Below are 24,732 nucleotides of genomic sequence, written 5' to 3'. Positions count from 1 at the left end.
TGCATCGGTCCTTAGTGATGCTAGCTGAAATTCATTATCTCACTCTCAAAAAGCATTTGTGCCCTCCTCTCTATTAGTGACAACAATTTGACTTAAAACAAGTAAGCATGTCACCATCTGGTAAATCAGTGCTATGAAGGCCATCTCTGTTCTGCAGACGTTACTCTCCTTATGTTGTCTACTTGGAATACAGGTTGTTCTGCTCTGCAGAAGGCCTAAAATGGTGGAGATGGGCTGCTTCCCTCTCTATTGCTATTTTCTGCCTGCACACAACAAGTACAAGGCCATCTCTAAGTGTCTACCTTCATTGTCTTGCTGCTTGCAAACATAATATGCGTGGTTAGCTTAAGAATGGGAAGTCTCTGTACCGGCTCAGCCTGTCCCCCTGGAGCACATTCTCCACAACTCAAATCGCAGCTTTATCTGCTGTGAATGTATCAGGAATTCTTGTATCTTGCAAGAGTTAAAAAATGAAGTATTTATGTATCTTCAGATCTGGGGGAGCTAAACTAAATGGCTGCATTGATAGCGCTTCATGGCAAACCTAAGACTACAACACCCAGCATGCCCTGTATACTACTATGGTTATAAACAAAAAGGATTGGCTGCTGTCAGTGACTTTTTTTGGTGTAATTCAGCCAAAGGTGAACAAAACAGGGTTGTAAGAGAGCTGACAGGATACCAAAATGTGCTGTGACCAAGTACAATCATATAATCATATAAAAGTCACATTAGAAGGTAAATATAACTGATGGGGTCACACTGATGTAAAATATAGATTCCCAACAATTTATCTCATGGGTAGGGGCATAGCTTGAAATAGACTATCGGGACTCAGGACTGAAGGAGTGTACTTAAAGGGAACCTGTCACCAGGAGACCCATTTTTTGCACCCTCCAGTCCCTACAGAGCATAGTACATACACTGCCAAAGAATTTTTGTATTAAAAAAAATAGGTTTTACAGAAAAAAAGATATGTTATACAGCACCTTTCATTGCCATGTGCTCTGTGACTAGGCACGCGTCCTCTCTGAGTGTCTAAATAGGAGCAGTCCTCCCCTCCCTTAGGAAACCGCACCTCCATGTGTCATTTTTAAATATACGAAAACGCTCATCACTCGGTTAAGCGACGCCCCCTGCTCCTCTATAGCCAATCCCGAGTGATGGGAGTTTTCATATATTTGAAAAAGACACACGGAGGAGTGGTTTCCCAAGGGTATGGTGCGGACTGCTCCTCTATAGCCACTCCCAGGGGACGAGGTCACAGAGCACATGGCATTGAAAGGTGCTATATAACTTAGCTGTTTTCTGCAAAACCCAATTTTTTTATACAAAAATTTTTTGGTAGTATATGTACTATTCTCTGCGGGGACTGGCGGAGTGCTAAAAAACAGGTTGACTTTAATGCAGTAAAGTTGCCCATAGTATTCAACATGCAGAGGTCACATGGGATGGAATAAATATGCCTAATAATGGAGATACAAACAATGGCAACATGTTGTTACAGAGTATCATCAATATGAAGCAGAGTTGTACAGGACTGGTTGTAAGTTTGTGTCGTAAATATATAAATATACTAGTTGCACACGTAGCGTGATGGCAGGGAATTTACCCAGTAGTGATTACGCAGCCATTCTGCCTACATCAGAAAACTGGGGCTGAAGAGGCACTGGAAATGGATTACCACCGCAAATCTATAATCCACACCACATAGATAACATGTTGTGCATCATACTGCAGTGTTAATGCATCTCCATGCATGAAATCAGTTTCCACTGTAAATTTTCCACAGTGTTTGTATGGGATTTGCATAAATCTCATACACTACTTTGCTACTGTATAAATAGGGGTTTGCCCATGAAAGAAAGTTCTCAACTTTTAAACGCCTTTAGCTCCTTTCACTCAGTGATGCTCAGTGTAATATTCCATAGTGTGGGCGAGGACTCTCTAAGCAGACACTTCATGATCCCTGTAGTGCTGTGAGATGCGGTGTGCTAACAATTTGGTTACATTATCAGGGTCCAGGTTTATCTATACTTTTATTTTGCTTCTGAACATTCTACTAGTACCTGACACATAGAAAAAGAGAGATGAGACCATGAAATGGGGCTTGGAAAATCCCATGAACTGGCAGGTCCTCATGTTTACTTCAGGTTGTAGGTTTTTTTCTGATAGTCAATAACATCTGAAAAATGAATAAGTGGTTTTTCATATCCTGTTGAGCGTTCTCACTATCATGCTAAGTGCTTGTTGATATGTAAAGAGAACGTTGGAGCGTGCTGTATAGAAGCAGCACATACATTACCAGACGTGTCAATGGATTGTGTGGGTTTCCAAAAATATACCTTTGTGTGAAGGAAAAAGCTCTTCCTCAAATAGATTGATTTGTCATTCTGAGTAATTATAGATTTGTGACTTGTGACTGTATATTTAGCTACAGAATGAGTATTTTTACCTTCTTTTTCCTATAAATAGTGTTACGATAATCATTAGAAAGGATTACAGGTGTATAATGTGATGTTCTTTTCTCAAGGGCAACACACAAGCACAATATTGTTTTCATGAGTTGTTATTGTGTGAGATAGCTTCTGGTTTAAAAGACATGAAGAATGCATCATGGTGTCAATAGGCATGCCACTTACATTGTACATCCAGTAGCTGTGCATCTATCCTAAGGACCAACATCTCTAGTAACAGACAAAGGCTCGCAAGGAGCTGAAACGTTGCTCATGGAATAAAGACACCCACTTTATTTGACATCAACTACGGAGTGCTGCCTTTTCCTCAACTTATATTATAGTCTCCCGGCCCGGGGACTTACGGTATGTGCACCCACCAAAGTTGCTGTGCTGCTCCGAACTTTCCTTTTTTATATAGTAACAGACAAAGATATTAAAACAACCAGTTCACAGTCAGAAAAGATTGTATACCTAGAATAGTAGACCAGTATTTATGCCATTGCCTGTCCTTATCACCACCTCTTTTAAAGGGGTTTTCCCATGAAAGAAAGTTCTCAAATTTAATCCCTTAGTGATGTTTTCACAATAAAAATCATTTTTAACCCCTTTTACTTTCCAATTTTACTGCTGTTTTAGTTCCTATAACTCACTTAAGGGAAGTGTGGACGGGGACTCTCCAAGCAGATACATCATGATCCCTGTAGTGCTATGAGATGCTGTGTCCTGACAGTGGGGTTAGATTATCAGGGCACAGAGTTTATATACACTTTTATTTAGCTTCTGAACAGTCTACTTGTATCTGACACATAACAAAAAGATATGAAACAGATCAGAGATTATGAGATCCATTAGATAAATATAACACACAATGACACACTTCAACTCTGCTACATCTCAGCTATACAACACACATTCCCTGATATATAGATCTTATCTTGCCTGTAGTTTGTAGATTTAGTCTTTTCATGCTGCTTGCCCTGGGCAGGAAGTTTGTGTTTTGTGTGAGCTTGTCTTGCAATGCAGGAAGAGGGGCTGGAGTGTAGAGAGACTGCAGCGGGCAGATTTCAATGAGAAGAATCTTACATGCCTGATTCTAGACAGAAGATCATTTACGGTCGGAACCTGGGGCAACCAAAATTGTGTACACCAGGACTGATAGACCTGTGAAATGCTGTATTTTTGTTAATAAAAGTAAGTTAGAGAATGTGTTATTTTGTTATCCTGAGTATATATAAGAATCTTGTCTTTGTGGGCTAAAGCATGCGTCAAATCGTGACTCACAATTGACCAGTGTTGAGGACTCCTTTTATCATATATCGCTATGATGCTCAGAGTCCCATGCTCTACACTGTGGTCGGTGCCCGAGATTTGGTCAGGGCGCAAAAAGAAAAAACAAACAAAAGTGCTCAAACGGAGTAATGAGGCATGTCATTTGGCATTTCATGCATGATGACTGGTCCTCTTTAAGTTGTCCCTCCCCACCCACTGTCCCATGCCATCAGACAGTGTGGGTCCTGAGTTTGAAGCGGCTTCTTTCTGCATTGCTGCAGTTTCTAATGCTCGGCTCTGTAGTAGTGCTATGTAGCTAATAGAGGTACTGGTAGTGCCACCAGCTCTATAGACTCAATTCTGGCTGACAGCATACCTTGTTGCTACTACACAACTCTCCTTTTGGTTCATAGATGGATCTTAGTAAATAATATGCTGACTAACTGGAAAAGACTGACTTCCAAAACACAACCTTAATATTGGGTAAGGGCTTTGTTGTGTTATAACATCATCTTCCAGGCTCAAAATTATCTTAGATTGCTTAGTACTTTGTCTAAGAGGAAATATATAGACAAAAGTTTACTGAATCCACATAGGGCCATTGTCTGGAGCATGTTTGGTTTCCAAAAATAAAGACTACGTTCCCCATTTCCCCTTTTTTCTGGCAGAGAGCTGATGCTCTTCGAAGTCCCTGACACAGTTCTTGGGTTTCTGCTTTAATCTATAGAGTCTGGGGTTTCCATAGTAACATCCTGGATTGCAATCGGATCATGAGGACGTTCCTATTAATCCACCGTGCACTCAATATCACAGACCTTATCCAGGGAACTTATGTAATCTCTGTATTGTGTAAATGAAGGTAAATGTCTGTGACTCAGCTGTTACAGTGAAATGGACACTAGAAAAGATTTAGACTTTTTGCCTTGGATACTGAAACTTGCGCTCACCTCTTTGAGTGAGCAGGCCCCACCGTTGATTTTTTTTTTTAAAAGCATTTTTAGATCTTTGTCCCCCTTTTCTGTTATCCACCCTGAGCCAAACTCAAAGGGGTGTTGGGTTGTAAAAGTTTTAATACAACAAAATCTATATAAATTTGGTCATGTGGTAGCTGTACTGACCTTGTTACACTGTCATTTATGCTGCCCAATGAATGCCATAAAAAACTACACATACAAAGGTTGTGTTGCAGGGTTTTTTTCCATGCAGTCCCTTGAAAACATAGACAAAGGCTAAGAGAAACATAAGTATATGTACTGTACGTGGTTATAGAGAAGGAAAATAAGAAGAGACAAGGTGCATCATGTGCAGACTTCTTCTTTTATATAGTTTATTTCACATTACCAGGCTCCCTGCCAGCAGCGTGTGGTGAGTCCAGGTGGAGGTGCAGCTTTAGCAGCATTACCCCTCCTCGGGTGTCACCAGATGCTGTAGGCAGGAAGCTGAGTAATGTAAATTAAACTTATATAAACTACTAAAATGATTCAGAATCCTGACAAAGGCATTTTTAAAATTAGCATTGCACAGGCTATTGGAACCTGTCACCAGCTAAAACTGACATTCCTGGTGACAGAATCCCTTTAAGTTATCAAAATAAAATTGGTATTTTTTACATTTAATTTATTTGTACATTTAGGAATGACACCAAAATGGATTATATTACGTTGTACTAATATATCACCTGAAATCATGGCTTTAAACTTACCATCAATGGGAGAGATTTAAAGGGTTTTTTTCATGATTCTTTTTCCCGCCACAAAGAAATATTGGCTTCAACATAGAACTGCTAGTGCAACGCCAGATTTATGATATGCTATTTTTTTTAAAGAATTGCAAAAAAGTCACAAGGTCACTCCCCTCCAGGCATATGTGCTGTTGCGATTATTTTACTAAACTTGCAATTATTTAAAAAAAAACCCAGAGAGATTTATTTAAGGGCCAACACCACTTATACATCAGCTTTTGTAGTTGTAGTGTGACAATAACATGGCATCAATCGGCCTCGGTACTAGTAACCCCTAGATACATGGGTGAACCTAAAGGTATTTTGTAGCTTATTTAATATAATATTAAAATTAAAATAAATGGATAAAAAAGGAAAATAGCATCCAAGGTTTAATTGTCGATATACAGACAGTTCCAAACTTACAGACAACCCCTAGTTACAGACGGACCCCTCTGCCCACTGTGACCTCTGGTGAAGCTCTCTGGATGCTTTACTTTAGTCCTAGGCACAAAAAAATGTGCTGAAAAAAATCATACTTGTTTTTTACTCGATAAATAATAAATAAATAAAGTCAATAATAAAAATATAAAGTCAAAACTCACCTTTTCGGCTGCCCCAGCACGTCTTCTCTTCTTCCATCAGCAGGTCAGTGCGCAGCGGGCACGCAGCTATGGTGTCAGCTACCGCTGCCATCATAGTGTGCGATGGCCGGGCCATGTGCACGGACACTGGTCTGGAGCTGAAGCAAGAAGAGCACCTGCCTGGGGCGTCGGAAAGTGAGTATACACAGTCCTTTGAGTGTGCTGGAGCACTGCACCAAACAAAAGCTCCTGGGGCACGGTCCAGTCACTGCATATATTCTACACTCACCGGCCACTTTATTAGGTACACCTGTCCAACTGCTCGTTAACACTTAATTTCTAATCAGCCAATCACATGGCGGCAACTCAGTGCATATAGGCATGTAGACATGGTCAAGACAATCTCCTGCAGTTCAAACCGAGCATCAGTATGGGGAAGAAAGGTGATTTGAATGCCTTTGAACGTGGCATGGTTGTTGGTGCCAGAAGGGCTGGTCTGAGTATTTCAGAAACTGCTGATCTACTGGGATTTTCATGCACAACCATCTCTAGGGTTTACAGAGAATGGCCCAAAAAAGAAAAAACATCCAGTGAGCGGCAGTTCTGTGGGCGGAAATGCCTTGTTGATGCCAGAGGTCAGAGGAGAATGGGCAGACTGGTTCGAGCTGATAGAAAGGCAACAGTGACTCAAATCGCCACCCGTTACAACCAAGGTAGGCAGAAGAGCATCTCTGAACGCACAGTACGTCGAACTTTGAGGCAGATGGGCTACAGCAGCAGAAGACCACACCGGGTGCCACTCCTTTCAGCTAAGAACAGGAAACTGAGGCTACAATTTGCACAAGTTCATCGAAATTGGACAGTAGAAGATTGGAAAAACGTTGCCTGGTCTGATGAGTCTCGATTTCTGCTGCGACATTCGGATGGTAGGGTCAGAATTTGGCGTCAACAACATGAAAGCATGGATCCATCCTGCCTTGTATCAACGGTTCAGGCTGGTGGTGGTGGTGTCATGGTGTGGGGAATATTTTCTTGGCACTCTTTGGGCTCCTTGGTACCAATTGAGCATCGTTGCAACGCCACTCCCTACCTGAGTATTGTTGCTGACCATGTCCATCCCTTTATGACCACAATGTACCCTGTAACATCTGATGGCTACTTTCAGCAGGATAATGCCCCATGTCATAAAGCTGGAATCATCTCAGACTGGTTTCTTGAACATGACAATAAGTTCACTGTACTCAAATGGCCTCCACAGTCACCAGATCTCAATCCAATAGAGCATCTTTGGGATGTGGTGGAACGGGAGATTCGCATCATGGATGTGCAGCCGACAAATCTGCGGCAACTGTGTGATGCCATCATGTCAATATGGATCAAAATCTCTGAGGAATGCTTCCAGCACCTTGTGGAATCTATGCCACGAAGAATTGAGGCAGTTATGAAGGCAAAAGGGGGTCCAACCCGTTACTAGCATGGTGTACCTAATAAAGTGGCCGGTGAGTGTATATCATCTGCACATTTTCTGCGATTTTTATCTTTTCTTGTACCTTTTGACTATTCAACTGCCCTATGGTTCTGTACCCTGCAGCCATCTTAGTTTTGACTTGCTTTTGAGTCTGTTCATACAAACCCAGCTAAACATTTTAATATCTTGCAATTAGACCTGTTCTGGCATCCAAAGTCTAGTCAGAATATTTATCTCCTTAGTTGATTGTGTTATATAAACAAAGATTTTTTATTATTATTATGTTGTGGTGTTTAAATAGTGTAGGAAGAAAGCTATGTACGCAATCAGCCCTTAGCAATGCATCACTAAGATGCCAATGAGTTTGCAAGGCAACTTGAAGCCCTACAAAAATATATAAAAGAGAAGTACTTATATTTAGTCTCAACAGATTTATAAGAACTGAACAGCAGAATTTTATGTTTAATCTACTTAAAGTGTTTTAATTATGCAAAAACAAAACAAAGTCATCCCAAGCTTGTATTAACCCAGAGAACCACGAAAACACAGGCCCACATTTATCAAAAACAGTGCAAACTGCATTATGTGCAGTTTACCTGTGTAGTGTACAGAATTGCCAGATTCAGGAATTGTGGCGCATGTTCTTCATGAATCTGGCGCTCCCTGTACTGCTCCTGCAGAACGCTCCAACTTTTTTGGTGCACCTTTAACATAGAGCAAGCAACACAATTCTGTGCAGCCACACTTTATAAATAAATGTGAAAGCAGTTTGCATGTTCTTTTCAGGGCAAAATCAGGCAAAAAAACTGTTGCAAAGCTTTAATAAATATGGACCAATGTGTGAAAAAAGTTGATAAAAAATATAAATTATGACTCATGGAATGTGAAGATATACACAAAAATGCATACAAAACCACCTTAAGATCCACAATGCATCCAGCTGAAATGTTTGATGCAGTCAACTACATTTTCAATAAAAAGGGAGCACTGCAAAAAAAAAAAAAAAAAATATATATAATTTTTTTCTGCGTGAGAATCAATGAGCAAAAGAAGAGTTAGACAAGTCACTTAGTGGTTAGTTGGTCATAGTCCACTGTGATCTTGGGAGATTATGCTTAATCTGTGGATCTTAGTGAACTGTTTCCATCAGTGCAGCCAGAGGTTTAATCAGTGGGTGACTGTGATATTCTTAATAACTGCATTCAGTTCACTCAATTGGAATTTTTTAACTTGTGTTAAACATATGTTATTGAGGAGTAAAGAAAGGGTTAAAAAGGGTGCTTTCTAAATTTCTTAATGGACATGTACCACCAGTATGAAGAGGGATAGTAAACCAAGCGCACTGACATACTAGTGTGTGCCCTCTCTGACAAGATCCACTCTTATTTAAGCTTCTATTCCCTTGTTTTTAAGAAAAAAAGGCTTTAAAAATATGCAGATGAGCCTAATGGGCTCCTGTGGATAATATGCTCATTTGCATAGTTTCAGATGCCTTTTAATGTAAAATCCAGGACATAAGAAGCTAAAAGAAGAGCAGATCCACCAGTATTTGTGTGTGCTTTGTTTACAATCCTTAATCCTGGTGGTATATGTCCTTTAAATGTTATTGGTACTTTACCCTGTATCAGTGCTAATTTAGGATGTCTATGCATATGCCTTGAAATGTGGCAGAAGGAATCCTGTACAGATGTTAGAAGATGTGTATCTGCAGTAAGTACTCAGTGATGACTCCCTCCCCCAGCATCAGCGCACACAGCCACAAGTGCAGTCACGACGCTTTAATCTCCTGCATTCTGCACTTTCCCTATGTGTCTGGTTGTACAGCAGCGTGGCTGCATGGCTTTGATTGTAAGGTATTAACAAAAGGCATGCTTAGATAGTATTCACTGAATACACTCAACTCAAATATAGGACAGTAATGGTGGAGAGCAGCTTCATGGAGAAAGAAAACTGGAATATTCATTTTGATTTTTGATTATGTACATATATCATTCTAATGTACAATAGTAGATAAGTAACAAGAGCATAGATTTATTTTTCTGCAACACAGTTGTTGGTTGTCAAATATTTGATCTATCTAAAAGTCTATATATTTTGCTTTTACATATCTATCAGTCTAGCACTGATATTACCTATCTGCTTATAATTATCTTAGTGTTTCTGTATATTCTTACCTACTGTTAGTGATAGGTATATGTTCTCGCTCATCTATCTAATATTTATCTTATATGTATCTATTTCTCCCATAACTATCAATTCATAGGTCACTATTTTTATTTATCCGATTTGCCACTATATTACTGTACATCATGTGTTTGCTCTCATATTTAGCCATATTTTCTTGCTAGATATACCGTATATACTCGAGTATAAGCCGATCCGAGTATAAGCCGAGACCCCTAATTTTACCACCAAAAACTGGGAAAACATATTGACTCGAGTATAAGCCGAGGGTGGGAAATGCATTGGTCACAGACCCCCCCCAGTATATAGCCAGCTAGCCCCATATAGTATACAGCTTGCCCCCAGTAGTATACAGCCTGCCCCCTATAATATACAGCTTGCCCCCAGTAGTATGCAGCCTGCCCCCAGTAGTATACAGCCTGCCCCCAGTAGTATACAGCCTGACCCAGCCTGCCCCCAGTAGTATACAGCCTGCCCCCAGTAGTATACAGCCACCCCAGCCTGCCCCCAGTAGTATACAGCCACCCCAGCCTGCCCCCAGTTGTATACAGCCACCCCAGCCTGCCCCCAGTAGTATACAGCCACCCAAGCCTGCACCCAGTTGTATACAGCCACCCAGCCTGCCCCCAGTAGTATACAGCCATCCCAGCCTGCCCCCAGTAGTATACAGCCACCCCAGCCTGCCCCCAGTAGTATACAGCCACCCCAGCCTGCCCCCAGTAGTATACAGCCACCCAGCCTGCCCCCAGTAGTATACAGCCACCCCGCCTGCCCCCAGTAGTATACAGCCACCCCAGCCTGCCCCCAGTAGTATACAGCATGCCCCCAGTAGTATACAGCCACCCCAGCCTGCCCCCCAGTAATATACAGCCTGCCCCCAGTAGTATACAGTCAGCCCAGAATTAAAAAAAACAACTATTTACTCACCCTCCGGTGGTCCCGATGCGCAGCGCTTCTGCCCCGATGTCATCGCGGCTCCTCTTCTGGCTTCCCGGCTCCTCTTCTTGCTTCCGCGCCATCTTCTGTCTTCTTTAACATCGCGTTGGGCGCCGCAACTGTTCTCTCCCGTGTGGAGAAGAGGAGCCGCGATGACATTGGGGGAGCAGCGCTGCGCATCGGGGCCACCGGAGGGTGAGTAAATAGTTTATTTTTTTTTTTAGTCCATTTTTAATTATTTTTTTACAAGTATTGACTCGTGTATGAGCCGAGGGGACGTTTTTCTGCACATTTTTTGTGCTGAAAAACTCGGCTTATACACGAATATATACGGTATATCTAGTTATTTTGATATGTGTTTATAAGGCAAACTCCATGAAACATTCTTTATAGTCCAATTAACACTTAATAATTACTGTGATTACTGTAATAATTGTATTTGGTCCGTTTTACAAAAGCAGATCATCTATAAAACCATGGCTTAGTGATCATGACCATTTGTGATCCTATGGATAAAACCAACATAAAGTGAGTTAGTAATAATACCACCAACAAAACACACTATGGAAATTGTATACCAGTATATTTTCTATTTCATTCTATTCCCAACATTTCACAGATAGATATTAATCATTTCTGTGTGTGAATCCTGTAGTATGTTTGTTCTTGCAGCAAACTTGTACACTATACACTCTTATACACTAAGACCATTACGCCCTAGGCATCTGGACACATCTCTGTTTATACTTGACAATTACCACGATTTGCTTGTTTCCAAAATTATATTTTAATATTATATAATAATATTTTGAAACTGCTAAAAAATTATAAATGAGAAAAGTAGTCTATGACCTCCAATTCTCTGTAAGATTACCACTTCTCAGTTCTCTATGTTATAATATTATGCCTCCACTCCAAATTACTATGGCACCCTGTGTCCCCCAATAGACCAGTAGCTTTTCTGTCCAACTGTAATTGGAGGCCCTAGGCACAGGCCCTTAAGTGCCTAATGGCAAATACAGCCTCCACTAAGACCCTGCCTGTAATACCCATTTTATACCTTTATACTCTGGCCTCCTTTTCTCACCTTCTATTGATACTATTACCCTTGAGAATTTTAGAAGACCCCAATATAAATAAATGGGGTCTGTGAGAAAGAGTTGCTGAACTGAATTTTAGCTGGGTAACATAAGCAGTAAAAACATGTAATCAACATTTGGGACAACATGTGTGTCATACATGCGTTGTGCTGGTGCAGTGATGGCAAACCTTTTAGAGACCGAGTGCCCAAACTGCAACAAAGACCCGCTAATTTATCGCAGAGTGCCAACACAGAAATTAAATTTATGAATTTTACTCCCTTCTCTGTCACAGTTTTCGTTGACACCAGCACCCCGAGGACACCAATAAAGCAGAAAATAGTCCCAGGCAGCGCTGTCACTTTAAAATAGCTCTGTGCATAGCCAATTTTGGCTGTCTGGGACTGCAGGATGATACCTGGAGTCATCTCTGGAGATGGCCTGAGTGCCCACACAAAGGGCTCCGAGTGCCACCTCTGGCACCAGTGGCATAAGTTAGCCATCACTGTGCTGGTGGCTGCCGTATCTAGCATGCACTGGCAGCTACAGGGTCACCAGTAACTGGAAGTACACAATGTTATGATTGCCCCTGAGGTTGGCACGTATTGTTAGGGGGCACTTATGGCTGCCAGTTATTACTATGGGCAATAGTTTTATGAAATTGAGTGTACTTGATTTGCAGTACCTCTCCAGTGTTATTCCTTTCAGGCTAATATCTCTTGGGCATCTAAGCATGTTAAAACTGTAGAGGATTAGTGAAAAGATCCAGGTTGTGTAACTCAGATTTTCTCTTGAGCTGCACATAATTCTGTTACATTTCTGCAGTCTTTCTGTTGTTTGATTGTTTTATGCTGTAAATTTGTCACAAGAATTAAAAAACCACAAGGATATTACAAAAAAAGCAAAGACAAACCCATTCAATGCCTTGTAAAAACCTTCTTTCTACGCTTTATCCACGTTTACAAACTCCTATGGAAGGATGTGCAGAATCCTTGTACAACCTAAACACTGAAGGACACTATGTGAGAAATGACAAACTGGAGACACAGTTAGATTAGTTGTATAGAATACATGAATATACTAGTCCATTAACCCAAACCCAACAGTGAAACCAGGAACAGTATCCACTATCCCCTTTATTATACAAGGATGAGTTTTGAGCTCCTAGATGTCTATTAACTGCTCACAAAGAATTGCATTTCCCTGGCACAAAAGCAGCTGTATAGATTTACTTTTTGTCCAGTAGAACACAACAGCAGTGACCGTGCCTTAGGCTCCCATCACTAGGGTGCAGGCAAGGTATTAGACATTGAGAAATGTTTGTGTAGAATGATGAATTGTTCAGGCATTGTTTAGTAAATGGGATAAATATAAGAGTAAACTGTAGTCACTTCTTGGGAACGATGTGAAGAAGACGCTTTGTGCTTTGTCGTGTCAGATTGTGGATGTACAGTGCTGAGAGGGGAGGGGGAGGAATAGTAGGGGAAAGCCTCATTAGTTATGTGCAGAGATGCCGGATTGGCCGGGCGGTGCAGGTGGGAGTGAGTACGGAGCTGTATAGAAGGCGGCCAGTGTGTCTGCTGAGCAGCAGCTTCACTACAAGGGGACTCCTGCTCTAGTAACCAGCTCCTCACAGGATCTATCCATCTGCACAGCCAGCCTTGTGTCTAACACTCCAGCATCTAGCAGCATGGTTCAAAACGTCATTCTGGTGTTTTTCCGCAGGCGACTGAGCCAAAGACCAGCTGTAGAAGAACTGGAAAGAAGGAATATATTGAAACGTGAGTACAGCATTATATTTCTCTGATACTTGTTGATTCATGTTGAAATTGAGGAAACTGTCAATTGTGAAGATTGTATTTATATTGTGTATTGATATAGCAACCAACAAAGGTCTCTTAGGCCTGGGATGGTGGGACCTTTAGTCATCTAAATACCAAGTGCGCTATATGAAGTAGTGTATAGTCATGACAGTATATTCTTATGATGTAACTTGCCCACCACAACTAAGGTTTTTAACTTTTAACTCTTACTATATTTGTCATAGTGTCTAGTTAGCATCAATATTATCTCGCCCTTTTGTCTGGGTAGATATCTCTCTCTTTGTAAGATTATTCATGTTCCAATATGGAGAAAGGTCCATATGATAATGGGCCTTAACCACGTGACTTCCATAGATTTCTGCCCTGCATCCAGAATGACTCCCTTCTCTGCACCTGTTGGGAGGGGGCTTTATTGTGACAGCTTTCCTCAGGCGTGTGCCCCATGACCTCTGCTCTGAAATCAAAGCTCCTGTTAATTCCAATAGTTGTTCTATGTCCAACTGAGGAGCAACATTGTTCCACACTAAATACTCGCCTTTCCAATATGAAAAAAAACAGCCCTTCTTTTCCCTTGTAAATTGACTCTTTTGCCCAACATGTTCTGGATCACACAGTGATCTGGCCTTTACACAGTACAGACTTAACCCTACTCCTGAGGGATAGATATATGATATCAAATTCAATGTAAACATTCTGTCCCTAGGAGATGATGGTCAGTCAGTAGTTTTTTGGGTCACGCTGCCCCCTATGCAGAATCCATTCCCTGGTACTGGTCAGGGTATCAAGCCGCCTGTCATTTCTGCAGTGTGACTAGTATTAACTCTTTTATACCACAGGCCAGTTAGAAATAGAAAAAAACTGTAAAATAAGACAGGGCCAAAGTGTATAATGAAAGTAGAGCCCCTGCCCCCTGGTGCGCTTCCCTCCACTGTATACCTTATTATCTTCATATAGGAGGGCTGATGCTTGTGGGGTTTTCTAAGTCAGGAGATCACAAATGTTGTCTTCCCACAGCTATAGTCGTGATAAGTATGTCCTTGCCTTGCTAAGAAGCATTCTGTAAGCCATATTATGTGTAGTGTATTCCTGCTATGAGTGGAGTATAATACAAAGAGCTGTTCTCACACACAGATACCGGTGATATCAAGGACATCAGCTCTTTCTCACAGTGGATTTAGGATGGTAACAGGCATAAGACATACATATCAGGACACTTGTAAACCTCTCATGGCACATAGTTTACCTATGGTGAGATAATGCCAATACACTGAAAGCCACTGCCCACTATAATTCAAAGCCTTGTTATTAAGGGGGGAATACTTTGACATATAGATGCACAATATACAATGCATCTACTATACAATGTATAGTATGTTCAATACAATAGAAAAAGGTCAAAATGTTACTTGATGAACAAAGCAAAATTCCCATGAAGATAATGCCTGTCCCATCCTCACAAGACAGGTTTAGGATAACAAGGCTGCCTATGGAAATCTGCCTGCTTGTGTATACCAGGATAATCTGTTGCTTTTAGGGGTTTCCTCTTTCTCAATTCCTAAACACGGCATCCCCTGATATTTTTTGATACGGTCCTCGTAACACTGACCCGAATCTTTATTTAGCTGACGGCTCTAAAAATAGCACTAGTTTCCCTCCTACCCTACAGCAGATAATACATTCCACCCACCAGCACTGCAGCAAGAGCTATTTATAGCTGCTGTGCAGAAGTGTTATGTGGAGTCTCCGTGCTGCTATAGGAATGAGCCGTGTCTCCCCGGAAAAGTCCCTGGTTTTCTAAAAAGCCACTATTAGGCAAAGCACCCCCATCATTCACTATGTACATACAGCTGATGGCACTTCTGAGTATTAAATTAAAAATACAGCTATGACAGGAGTGAGCGTCACCTTCTGCTACCACCGCACCATTGTTATGGCTTCTGTGGTGAGCATCGTTGATGTATAAGAATGTAACAAGAATTTTGTAACAAATGTCTCAAACAGAGATCTGAAAAAAACCAATTTAACACATGGAAAAAGTGACTTTGATAAATTGCCAAAGAAGCAGACGGAAATAGACAGGCAAAAACAAATCAAAACAAACATAGATAAAATAAACGACCCCCTTTGAGTAATAATATTACATAGCACTAATATGCAACCAATCATATGTATAATGTGTTTTTAATGCATTTTTGGTGGCATAATGGTATATATCCCAATTCTCCAAAGGAGTGGGTTTCTTCCACACAGCATTATTCTGCTCAGTATCTTTAACCATAAATACAGAGAAAGCAGCTGTAATAGAGGTTTGCTCCTCTACTATCTTCTAGACCCACTCCTGGCTTTAGTTTAATGCCTTGTGTACGAAGCTACAAGTATAGAAAATAGATTCTCCCCTATCATTTTAGGAAAGTTTACTCACCATTTCTTGCAACTTGGTCAATAGGTTCTCTATGCTTCAGTTGATATCAGAGAGAACTTAACATTTATCTTCTTCCTTTTACAGAAAGAAATGACCAGATAGAACAAGAGGAAAGAAGAGAAATTAAGCAAAGACTAACCAGAAAGGTGAGCGCTCCCTAATGATGGCTATTGTGCTTCCCAGGCATGTACACCTAGGGAAAACCTTAAAGAACACATGAGTGATATCCGGTCCACATAAACTAGATTACACCATTTAAAATTAAAAACTTCTTTTAATAATCAATATCATTTAAAAACATCAATGTAACAGTATGACTGCAGTATATTATCCTCCCCCTGTGGCCCCCTGAGGAAGCGGTAACGCGAAACGCGCGTCGGGGTACTGGCGTCCCCGCCACACACAGCATGGGTAAGCCGATCCTGCTATCATCTTGTTAGATTAAGCACTTAGCACTTTACCATAACTTTATAACTCCATGTTAGGTTGGATCCCTAATAACTTCCTTTGCACAGGCACTTTATAGGATTTTTCCATCAATTTATATACATTAAGATGCCTGGGTTTACATTGCCTAAATTGCTGATTTGTGTTGCGTGGATGCAATAGTTGAATCCCGAGGATAATATACTGCAGTCATACTGTTACATTGATGTTTTTAAATGATATTGATTATTAAAAGAAGTTTTTAATTTTAAATGGTGTAATCTAGTTTATGTGGACCGGATATCACTCATGTGTTCTTTAAGGTTTTGCTTAGTTAGAGATGGAGTGGGTTCGTACAAAAGAAGATATGGACAAATGTCTTTTCATTATTTGGTGCTAATCTTTTGGTTTAATGTACACCTAGGGGCATATTTATCAGGACCTAATGCTAGCTTATTGCCACTATTTTGCCCTCTCTGCCACCTTCATGCCAGTGGGGCGTGAAAGGGGGGCGGGGCGGCCAGCGTACTCGCCCACCCCCATACATCAAGCCTCTCGATGTATGCCTCTGCGCATATGCAGCAGCGGGGCAATCATACGCACACGGGCGCCGGCGTATGATAACTGTCCCCCATAGCCTCTATGCTTCCTTTAGGTGGTTCTGCACAGGAGTAGAAAATCCTCACCATAGTACTGTAGAAAGCTCATCCACATAAACCTCATCTGTGAAGTTCCAAACAACATGTTAAAATGTGTTTCAGATTTCTACAGCAATGAATAGAGTAGTTTCTGCAGCAAATCCATAGCACAAACCTGTAGCCTTGAAGTACAGTATTCTTTTCAAATCCCCTGTATACAATGGGCTTTTACTTAATTGAAAAGATGACAAGAGGGCTGATATGGACGCGTCATAAAATGTCATTGCATTGCTAGCTAAACTACAGGGACACGTAAATAACAATAATGTGTCACACAGCAGCACCTGATTATACTGTAGACGACGTACATTAGACATGTCAATAATATGTTATCTCTGTCTTCCTATCCTTCCAGCTCAATCAGCGCCCTACCGTAGATGAACTGAGAGAGAGAAAAATTCTGATACGATTTAGTGATTACGTGGAGGTGGCGAAAGCTCAGGATTATGATAGACGAGCAGACAAGCCCTGGACGAGATTATCTGCAGCAGACAAGGTACTAGGAATATTATGTCATGTCAGATACCAGAAGCTTCCTAGTTGTTCAATTGTAGCCCAATGTATGGGACAAATGGCAATATACTAAACTACTTACTTAGCTCAATATCCTATGGATATGGAATCCTTGCAAATCCAATAGTCAATAGTATAGGGGGAATAGGATGCTGCCTTATAAAGACCGATCCTTCACTGTCCTTTTATGTTAAGTCTTTAATTTACCATTATTTATATCTTATATTTGCAGGCTGCTATTCGAAAAGAACTTAATGAATATAAAAGCAATGAGATGGAAGTACATGCCTCAAGCAAACACTTGACCAGGTATGTGTGCAGAACACAAAGTGGTTCCAATAATAATGGAAAAACCCTGACCCGCTAGAGAAAGGAAAAGAACTATTTACCCCTCTCCCATTCCCTATGTATGTTGCAACACTTATGGCTTTGCTGGAAGTCTTGATAGTCCTGTGAGCAGCTACTCCATGGCCACAGCAGTCACAGGTGGGAGAACACTAGGTTAAATACTGACATTAATGTTCTCCCTCCTGTGACCTCTAGCTGAGCCGCCAGAGGTGGCAACAATGGACCAGTAGACCATGCTGTGGGTAACTGGGAACCAGAGAAGCAAGTACTCCCCCCACAACTTGCTATTGCCTGGAAAAAATTTATTTGAGGATATAACCAGATAGTAGGTCCTGCTTAATATGCCACAAACCCATATGTATTGTAGACTCATGAGTTTGCCCTGGAATTTGCTTCATAAAGTGACATGTCATTTACTGATCTGGATTTTATATTTGCAATAGAAATTTCTATGCTAGATTAAAAATTTGTGAAAATAAATACGGCCAATCATCTGCAGCGAGCTCCAGTATTTCTACATAGTGGAAGAATTATATATACGGACTATATGTTTTTTATGTACTATGCTTATTCCATAATTTAACCTTTTGTTTTTTTTCCCCCCTAGGTATCACAGACCGTAAGCACTTTCATGCTGGAAAGTATGGTCTTACTTTGCAGTTAACCACTGAACATGTTCCACGAGGAGCAATGGCGTTCAGTTGTGAAGTTGAGCGCTTGGCGCTCTGCTATTTCCGCGGAGAGCTGTTGTGGGCGATGTGGAGAGATTGTCTGCTACCCTTCCTATCGTAGGATGGAATTGCGATGAGTTCACCGCGCATATCTGGGGACTGATCAGCCCCTTATGGGGAAAGAGTCTAAGCTCAAGGATACACACGCAAAACAAAGTGGGTGTCTCTGAAAGACACTGGAAGGAAACTTGTATGAAGCTGTATATTGCAGCAAGACGCTGTGCATGGCGACATCATCATGGACATGCGGCCAGCACATCTTTCAGTATTACATTGACATGTCAGCCTAATCACACTTTCTTTGTAAAGTTCATGCCTCGGCAAAATATTTTCATGTTTTATATTTTGTTTCCTTTTTTAAGATGGTACATTTTCCTGGTTAAGTTAAATCTTATTAAAAAAAAGAACAGTTGTTGAAAATGTTGATCTGAGTCTTAGTTTATATAGTTCCTGGCAAGGTGTAGCACAAGATACAATTCTGCAGTAGCCATGGTGTCACATATAATGTAGAGACTTGTGGGGAGCTCACAGAGTAAAGAGAATCATTTTATTTAGGACACAATTACCTAACGTAGTCTTAGCGGATGTGTGTTGCTTTTAGAGAGTTTTTTTTTTACTACGTTTGTGTTGAATAAAATGTTTTATTGGAGGATGTACAGTCAGTGTTCAGGGTGCTTACTTGGCGATGTTACATAGAGCACAGCTCCTGGTATTCCTTACACATCATTCCTAAATTCTGTAGGATACCTGCTGTTCCTAAACAATATATATAGTGCAACAGGCATATAAACAATAGCGAGTGTTGCATTCTCTGTTCTGCTGATCTATAAGTGGGTCAAATGGACAAATGATGTGTCGTTTAATGATTTACATTTTTCCCTAGTTAGTTCTATAGACAGATGCATAGGACAGTCAGATCAGCAATGGATACACAGTTGCCCACATTTATCAAAACTTGCGCAAACTGCACTATGTGCACTTTGCCTGTGGAGTGTGCAGAGGACGCCAGGTTATAGGAAATCTACCATCAATATCAAGCATGATAAACCCTCGGTGATCTGGATTTACACAGCATCACCCGCCCCACCTGCTCCCTTAACACTGAAATTACGACAGACAGAGGGGGAAGTGCTGAGGGAGCTGGGAGAGTTGAGACATTATAGCAGCCTATAAAGCTAGATCAGAGAGAGACTACGGTAGCTCCTTGGGCTAATAAGCATGAATTTAAAAGTTGAAGAAAGGAGGCCATGCATAACAAATATAAGAAGATTACCACAGTCACTGTGCTTGGATCAATGAGTAAATGTACCTGGTTTATCATGATTAACTTTGATGGTCATTTCCGTCAATCAAAACTGGCACATGGTTTTAACTCTCTTACGATGCGTGATGTATTACTATGCCACGCGTCAGCTTCGGGTGCTTGGAGAGGGCTCACGGGCTGAACCCTCTCCATAGCCGGTGAGCATTTGCTGCATATTGCAGCAAACACCCACCTGTAACAGCTGCAATCGGTTTAACCCCGTCGTGTTGGCCTAGACGGTCGCTCCCCATGATGTCATGTTTCTATGACAGCCTTGGGTCATAAAACAAGACAGTCTCGGGTCTTTGTAACACATTTATGACAATGTGCGATTTGCACATTGTAATAAATGATGCGGTAAATCCCCATATACTGCCATACTGTAGTATGGTAGTATATGGTAGGATCAATCGGACAACCTACGGTAAAAGTACCCTAGGTGGTCTAAAAACAGTAATAAAATAAAGTAAAAAAAATATTAAATAAAAAACTAAAATTGAAAATCACCCCCTTTCCCTAGAAATTATATAAATCTAAACAGTAAAAATCATAAACATGTTAGTTATCACTGTGTCCCAAAATGTTCAATCTGTCAAAATATAGTAACAGTTTTTCCCGGCGTTTAACAGCGTAACAACAAAGTGGCAAAAGTCAGTTTTTCCATTTTGCAAAATATAAAAAATTCTATAAAAAGTGATCATAAGGCCGTACAGTGCTCAAAATGGTAACATTGAAAACATCAACAGTTACAAAAAATGACACCACCCACAGCTTTGTATACTGAAAATTTTTGTAAATGTATGAAAACATTATAAAACCTATATTAATTTGGTATCCCTGTGATTGTACCAGCCCAAAGAATAAAGAAGACATGTCATTTGGGGAACTCGTAAAACCCAGGCCCACAAGAAAACGGCGAAAATGGAATGAAATATAAAATACCATCACTTTGAATTGCAATTTGTTATGCAGAAAATAAGCCCTCATATAGCTCTCTGGGAGTGTGAACCTTTTTTTTTTCGGTGCACTTCGTTCATGCTGCAGAATTGTGGCGGAAGTCAGTAAATGTGGTGTAGACTCTGACAAAGCAGTAACACGCCCCTTAAGGTGCACTTCTTTTCTGTCTTGTTGGAAATGGTGCAGCCACAACACAAAACTGGCACAAACACTTTAATAAAGGTGTGTTTGCTGTGTATAACCTTGTGAAACACATAGGAGCACATTTACTAAGGATTGTGCGCCAGATTTCTTTCTAACTTTGCACATTTTTTTTAGTGCAAACTATTTGCACAGGTATTTAACCCCATAGCGCAATAAGACGTACCCTTACGTCTTACTGCGCATGGAGGAGTATGAAGAGGGCTCACGGGCTGAGCCCTCTTCATATTCACCGGGCATTTGCTTCATAATGAAGCAAACGCCCGTCGCTAGCACCCGCGATCGGTGCTTGCACCGATCGTGGGTGTTAACCCTTTGATCGCCGCCGGCAAAGCTGCAAGCGGCATTAAAGAGCCGGCGGCGCGTGGGCGCCGCCATCTTGGCTCCGATTGTCACTCCCCGTGACGTCACCGGGGAGCGGCGATCCGTTGCCATGACAGCCTGGGATCACACAAAGATCCGAGGCTGTCATGATCGAGGCTATCTATTACAATGTGCGATCTGCACATTGTAATAGATGGTATGCAAAATCCCCATATACTGCCATACTGTAGTATGGCAGTATATGGTAGGATCAATCAGACAACCTAGGGTTAAAGTACCCTACGGAGTCTGAAAAATAGTAAAAAAAATAAATAAAAAAAAGTAAAAAAAAAAAAATTATATTAAAAAAACATAAAAATTCAAATCACCCCCCTTTCCCTAGAACTGATATAAATATAAATAAACCGTAAAAATCATAAACACATTAGGTATCGCCGCATCCGAAAATGCCCGATCTATCAAAATATAATAACCGTTTTTCACTGCGTTTAACCCCGTAGCGGAAAATAGCGCCCGAAGTCGCAAATGGCATTTTTTTGCCATTTTGAAAAATAGAAAAAATTCTATAAAAAGTGATCAAAAGGTGCACAGTCCTAAAAATAGAAGCATTGAAATCGTCATCAGAAGTCGCAAAAAATGACACCACTCACAGCTCCGTACACCAAAGTATGAAAAAGTTATTAGCGCAAGAACACGGCAAAATGAAGAATTTTTTTTCTGTACAGGAGGTTTTAATTTTTGTAAATGTATGAAAACATTATAAAACCTATCCAAATTTGGTATCCTCGTGATCGTATTGACCCAATGAATGAAATAGACCTGTCATTTGGGGCACACAGTGAAAGCTGTAAAAACCAAGCCCACAAGAAATGGCGCAAATGTGTTTTTTCATAATTTTCACTGCATTTAGAATTTTTTTCCCGCTTCCCAGTACACGGCATGGAATATTTAATACCATCACTATGAAGTGCAATTTGTTACGCAGAAAATAAGCCATCACATAGCTCTGTACACGGAAAAATAAAAAAGTTATAGATTTTTGAAGGTGGGGAGTGAAAAATAAAAATGCAAAAACGAAAAAGGGCCTGGTCCTTAAGGGGTTAATAAGTGTTGCACGCAACCCTTTCATAGTGCAGCTGCACTAGGCATCAAGCAACACAAATTAGGGGGCGTTCCAGTGCTCAGTTGGAGAGTGCGCTCAGTTGGAGTGTGTCACACGCCCCATGTTAAAGGTGCACCAAAAAAAAAGTTGTGCAATCTGTCGGAGCAATGCAGCGTGTGCCAGATTCATGAAGAACCTGTGGCAGAAATCCTGAATCTGGCACACCCTGCACACTATGCAGGCAAACTTCATTTAGTGCAGTTTGCACTGTTGTTAGTACATATGCCCCATAGTCTGCATAGCATCTTCAGAAACAATGGGGGTCACTTACAAAGGGCCTGATTTGCGGTTTCCCGACGTGTTACCCGAATATTTTCCCTGAATTGCCCCGGGATTTTGTCACACGCGAACGGATTTTGGCGCATCGGCGCTGGCATGCACGCGACGGAAATCGGGATGGGGGGTGTTGGGCATGGCCGAACGAAAACCCGACGGATTCGGAAAAATCGGCAATATGCAGCAAAGACTTACTGGCTATGGAGAGGGCTCAGCCCGTGAGCCCTCTCCATGCACCCGGCATGTGACGTAGTATTACTTCACATGTCGGTAAGGGGTTAATGAGAAGAGCCTACTGGAAAATTTTATTAGCGAGAAGAAGCTGCATTTCCCACCCGAGGCTTATATTTGATCAAAGTTTTCACAGTTTTTCTGCGGGAAAATTAGGTACTTCGGCTTATACTCAAGTAGATTCAGTACAGTATTTTTCGGACTATAAGGCGCACCGGATTATAAGGCGCACCATTAATAAATTCCTGCTAAAAAGTCTAGGTTCATATATAAGGCGCACTGGATTATAAGGCGCACCTGATTATAAGGATGAATGACCAGCAGGTGGAAGACCTGTGCACAGTTCAAGGCAGCTGTTGTCTGTAAGTACGGTTCATATATAAGGCGCACTGGACTATAAGGTGCACCTTTGATTTCTGAGAAAATCAATGGATTTTTTGTGCGCCTTATAGTCCGAAAAATACGGTAATCATTGTGTTTGATGCTAGATTTATTTTATGCAGTATAAGACTGGTAAGTTGTATTTTGCACCTCCTATTAGTTGGTCTAGTTGGCTGCACCACAATATTGTAATTTTTTGGTACTCTGGAAATTTTCTATCCGGCCACTCTCCAGATAACAAGGACATGCACCTTTTTCGGAGGAGATGGAAAAAAGCCTAAAAATGGGCTAAACTTTCACATTTCAATGGCTTAGACAGATTGCTACATCTCCACAATTGTGTAGTCCTTTGTGAATATATCCTAACGTGAGTAAAACAACAGTATTTTAAGCTTATTTCATAAACTGTATTTATTCTAAAGCACAGAAAAAAAATGTAAATTAGATAATAGAAAATGAACACTTCTCAAAATTAGAGAACACTTTCAGCACTGTTCACACAAGGCAGTTTTTGGATGCATTTCTAAACGCATCCTAGAAACGCATGAGTTTTTACATGGAAAGCATTTTTTCTTCATTACTGAAGTGTAATGAAGCATGGAAAGCATTTTTTCTTCATTACTGAAGTGTAAACAGCTCTGCCCCAAATGTTAACACAGCTGCTTACCCTTCCAGCTATGAGGAAAACCAGCCGAATGTAACATATAAAAAACGCATGCATTTCATACACATGTTTCTGAGTTGCATCCAAAAAATACCACGTGTGAACGCACTCTGAGATACATACAAGTTATTCATGTTAATCTAACACTTGGTGGTAATTTCCTTAAAGGGGTTGTCCGAGTTTAAAAAAAAAACTATATGTGGCTGGGAGCGGGCTGCTTAAAACAATAAAGATGTACTTACCTTCCGGTGCCCTCCCTCCTGCATTCAGCTTCCGGCCGGCCGTGGCCGGGTACGCCTATCCGTCCCTATACACAGCATTGTGTATGGGGGCCGGAAGGTTGTCGGGTCCGGCCGGAGCTGAATCCGCTGGATACCGGAGGGCACCGGAAGTGACTGAAACCCTACGGAGCAGGTTGTCTAAATGAAAAGGCCAAAGGGGTGACCCTATCAGACATAGCAAGAGAAACTGGTCATTCCAAGTCTGTGATTTGTAGAATGTTGCATCTTCACAACATCACAAACTCATTCAAGTCCCAAGACAAATGCAAGAGTAAAGGATTATTGCAGAGAA

At 41.0% G+C, this 24,732-nt stretch overlaps 1 protein-coding gene across 4 annotated transcripts in view; it reads left to right on the top strand.

Moving 5' to 3' along the window:
* PHACTR3 (phosphatase and actin regulator 3) overlaps positions 1-19,084 on the top strand; it is a 105,982-nt gene extending 86,898 nt beyond the window's left edge. For all 4 annotated transcript variants that reach the window (XM_072111010.1, XM_072111006.1, XM_072111008.1 and 1 more), the window contains 5 exons: positions 13,425-13,480; positions 16,029-16,090; positions 17,424-17,564; positions 17,814-17,890; positions 18,537-19,084. In XM_072111010.1, the coding sequence (XP_071967111.1) occupies positions 13,425-13,480; positions 16,029-16,090; positions 17,424-17,564; positions 17,814-17,890; positions 18,537-18,552 (352 nt within the window). In that variant the 3' untranslated portion in view covers positions 18,553-19,084. The remainder of the gene's footprint in view (positions 1-13,424; positions 13,481-16,028; positions 16,091-17,423; positions 17,565-17,813; positions 17,891-18,536) is intronic.
* The last annotated feature ends 5,648 nt before the right edge of the window (positions 19,085-24,732 follow it).

This window comes from Engystomops pustulosus, chromosome 6 (genome assembly GCF_040894005.1).
Source record: "Engystomops pustulosus chromosome 6, aEngPut4.maternal, whole genome shotgun sequence".
NCBI lineage: Eukaryota > Metazoa > Chordata > Amphibia > Anura > Leptodactylidae > Engystomops > Engystomops pustulosus.
Note: the sequence above shows the minus strand (reverse complement) of the source record. Positions and strands in the feature narration are given on the sequence as shown.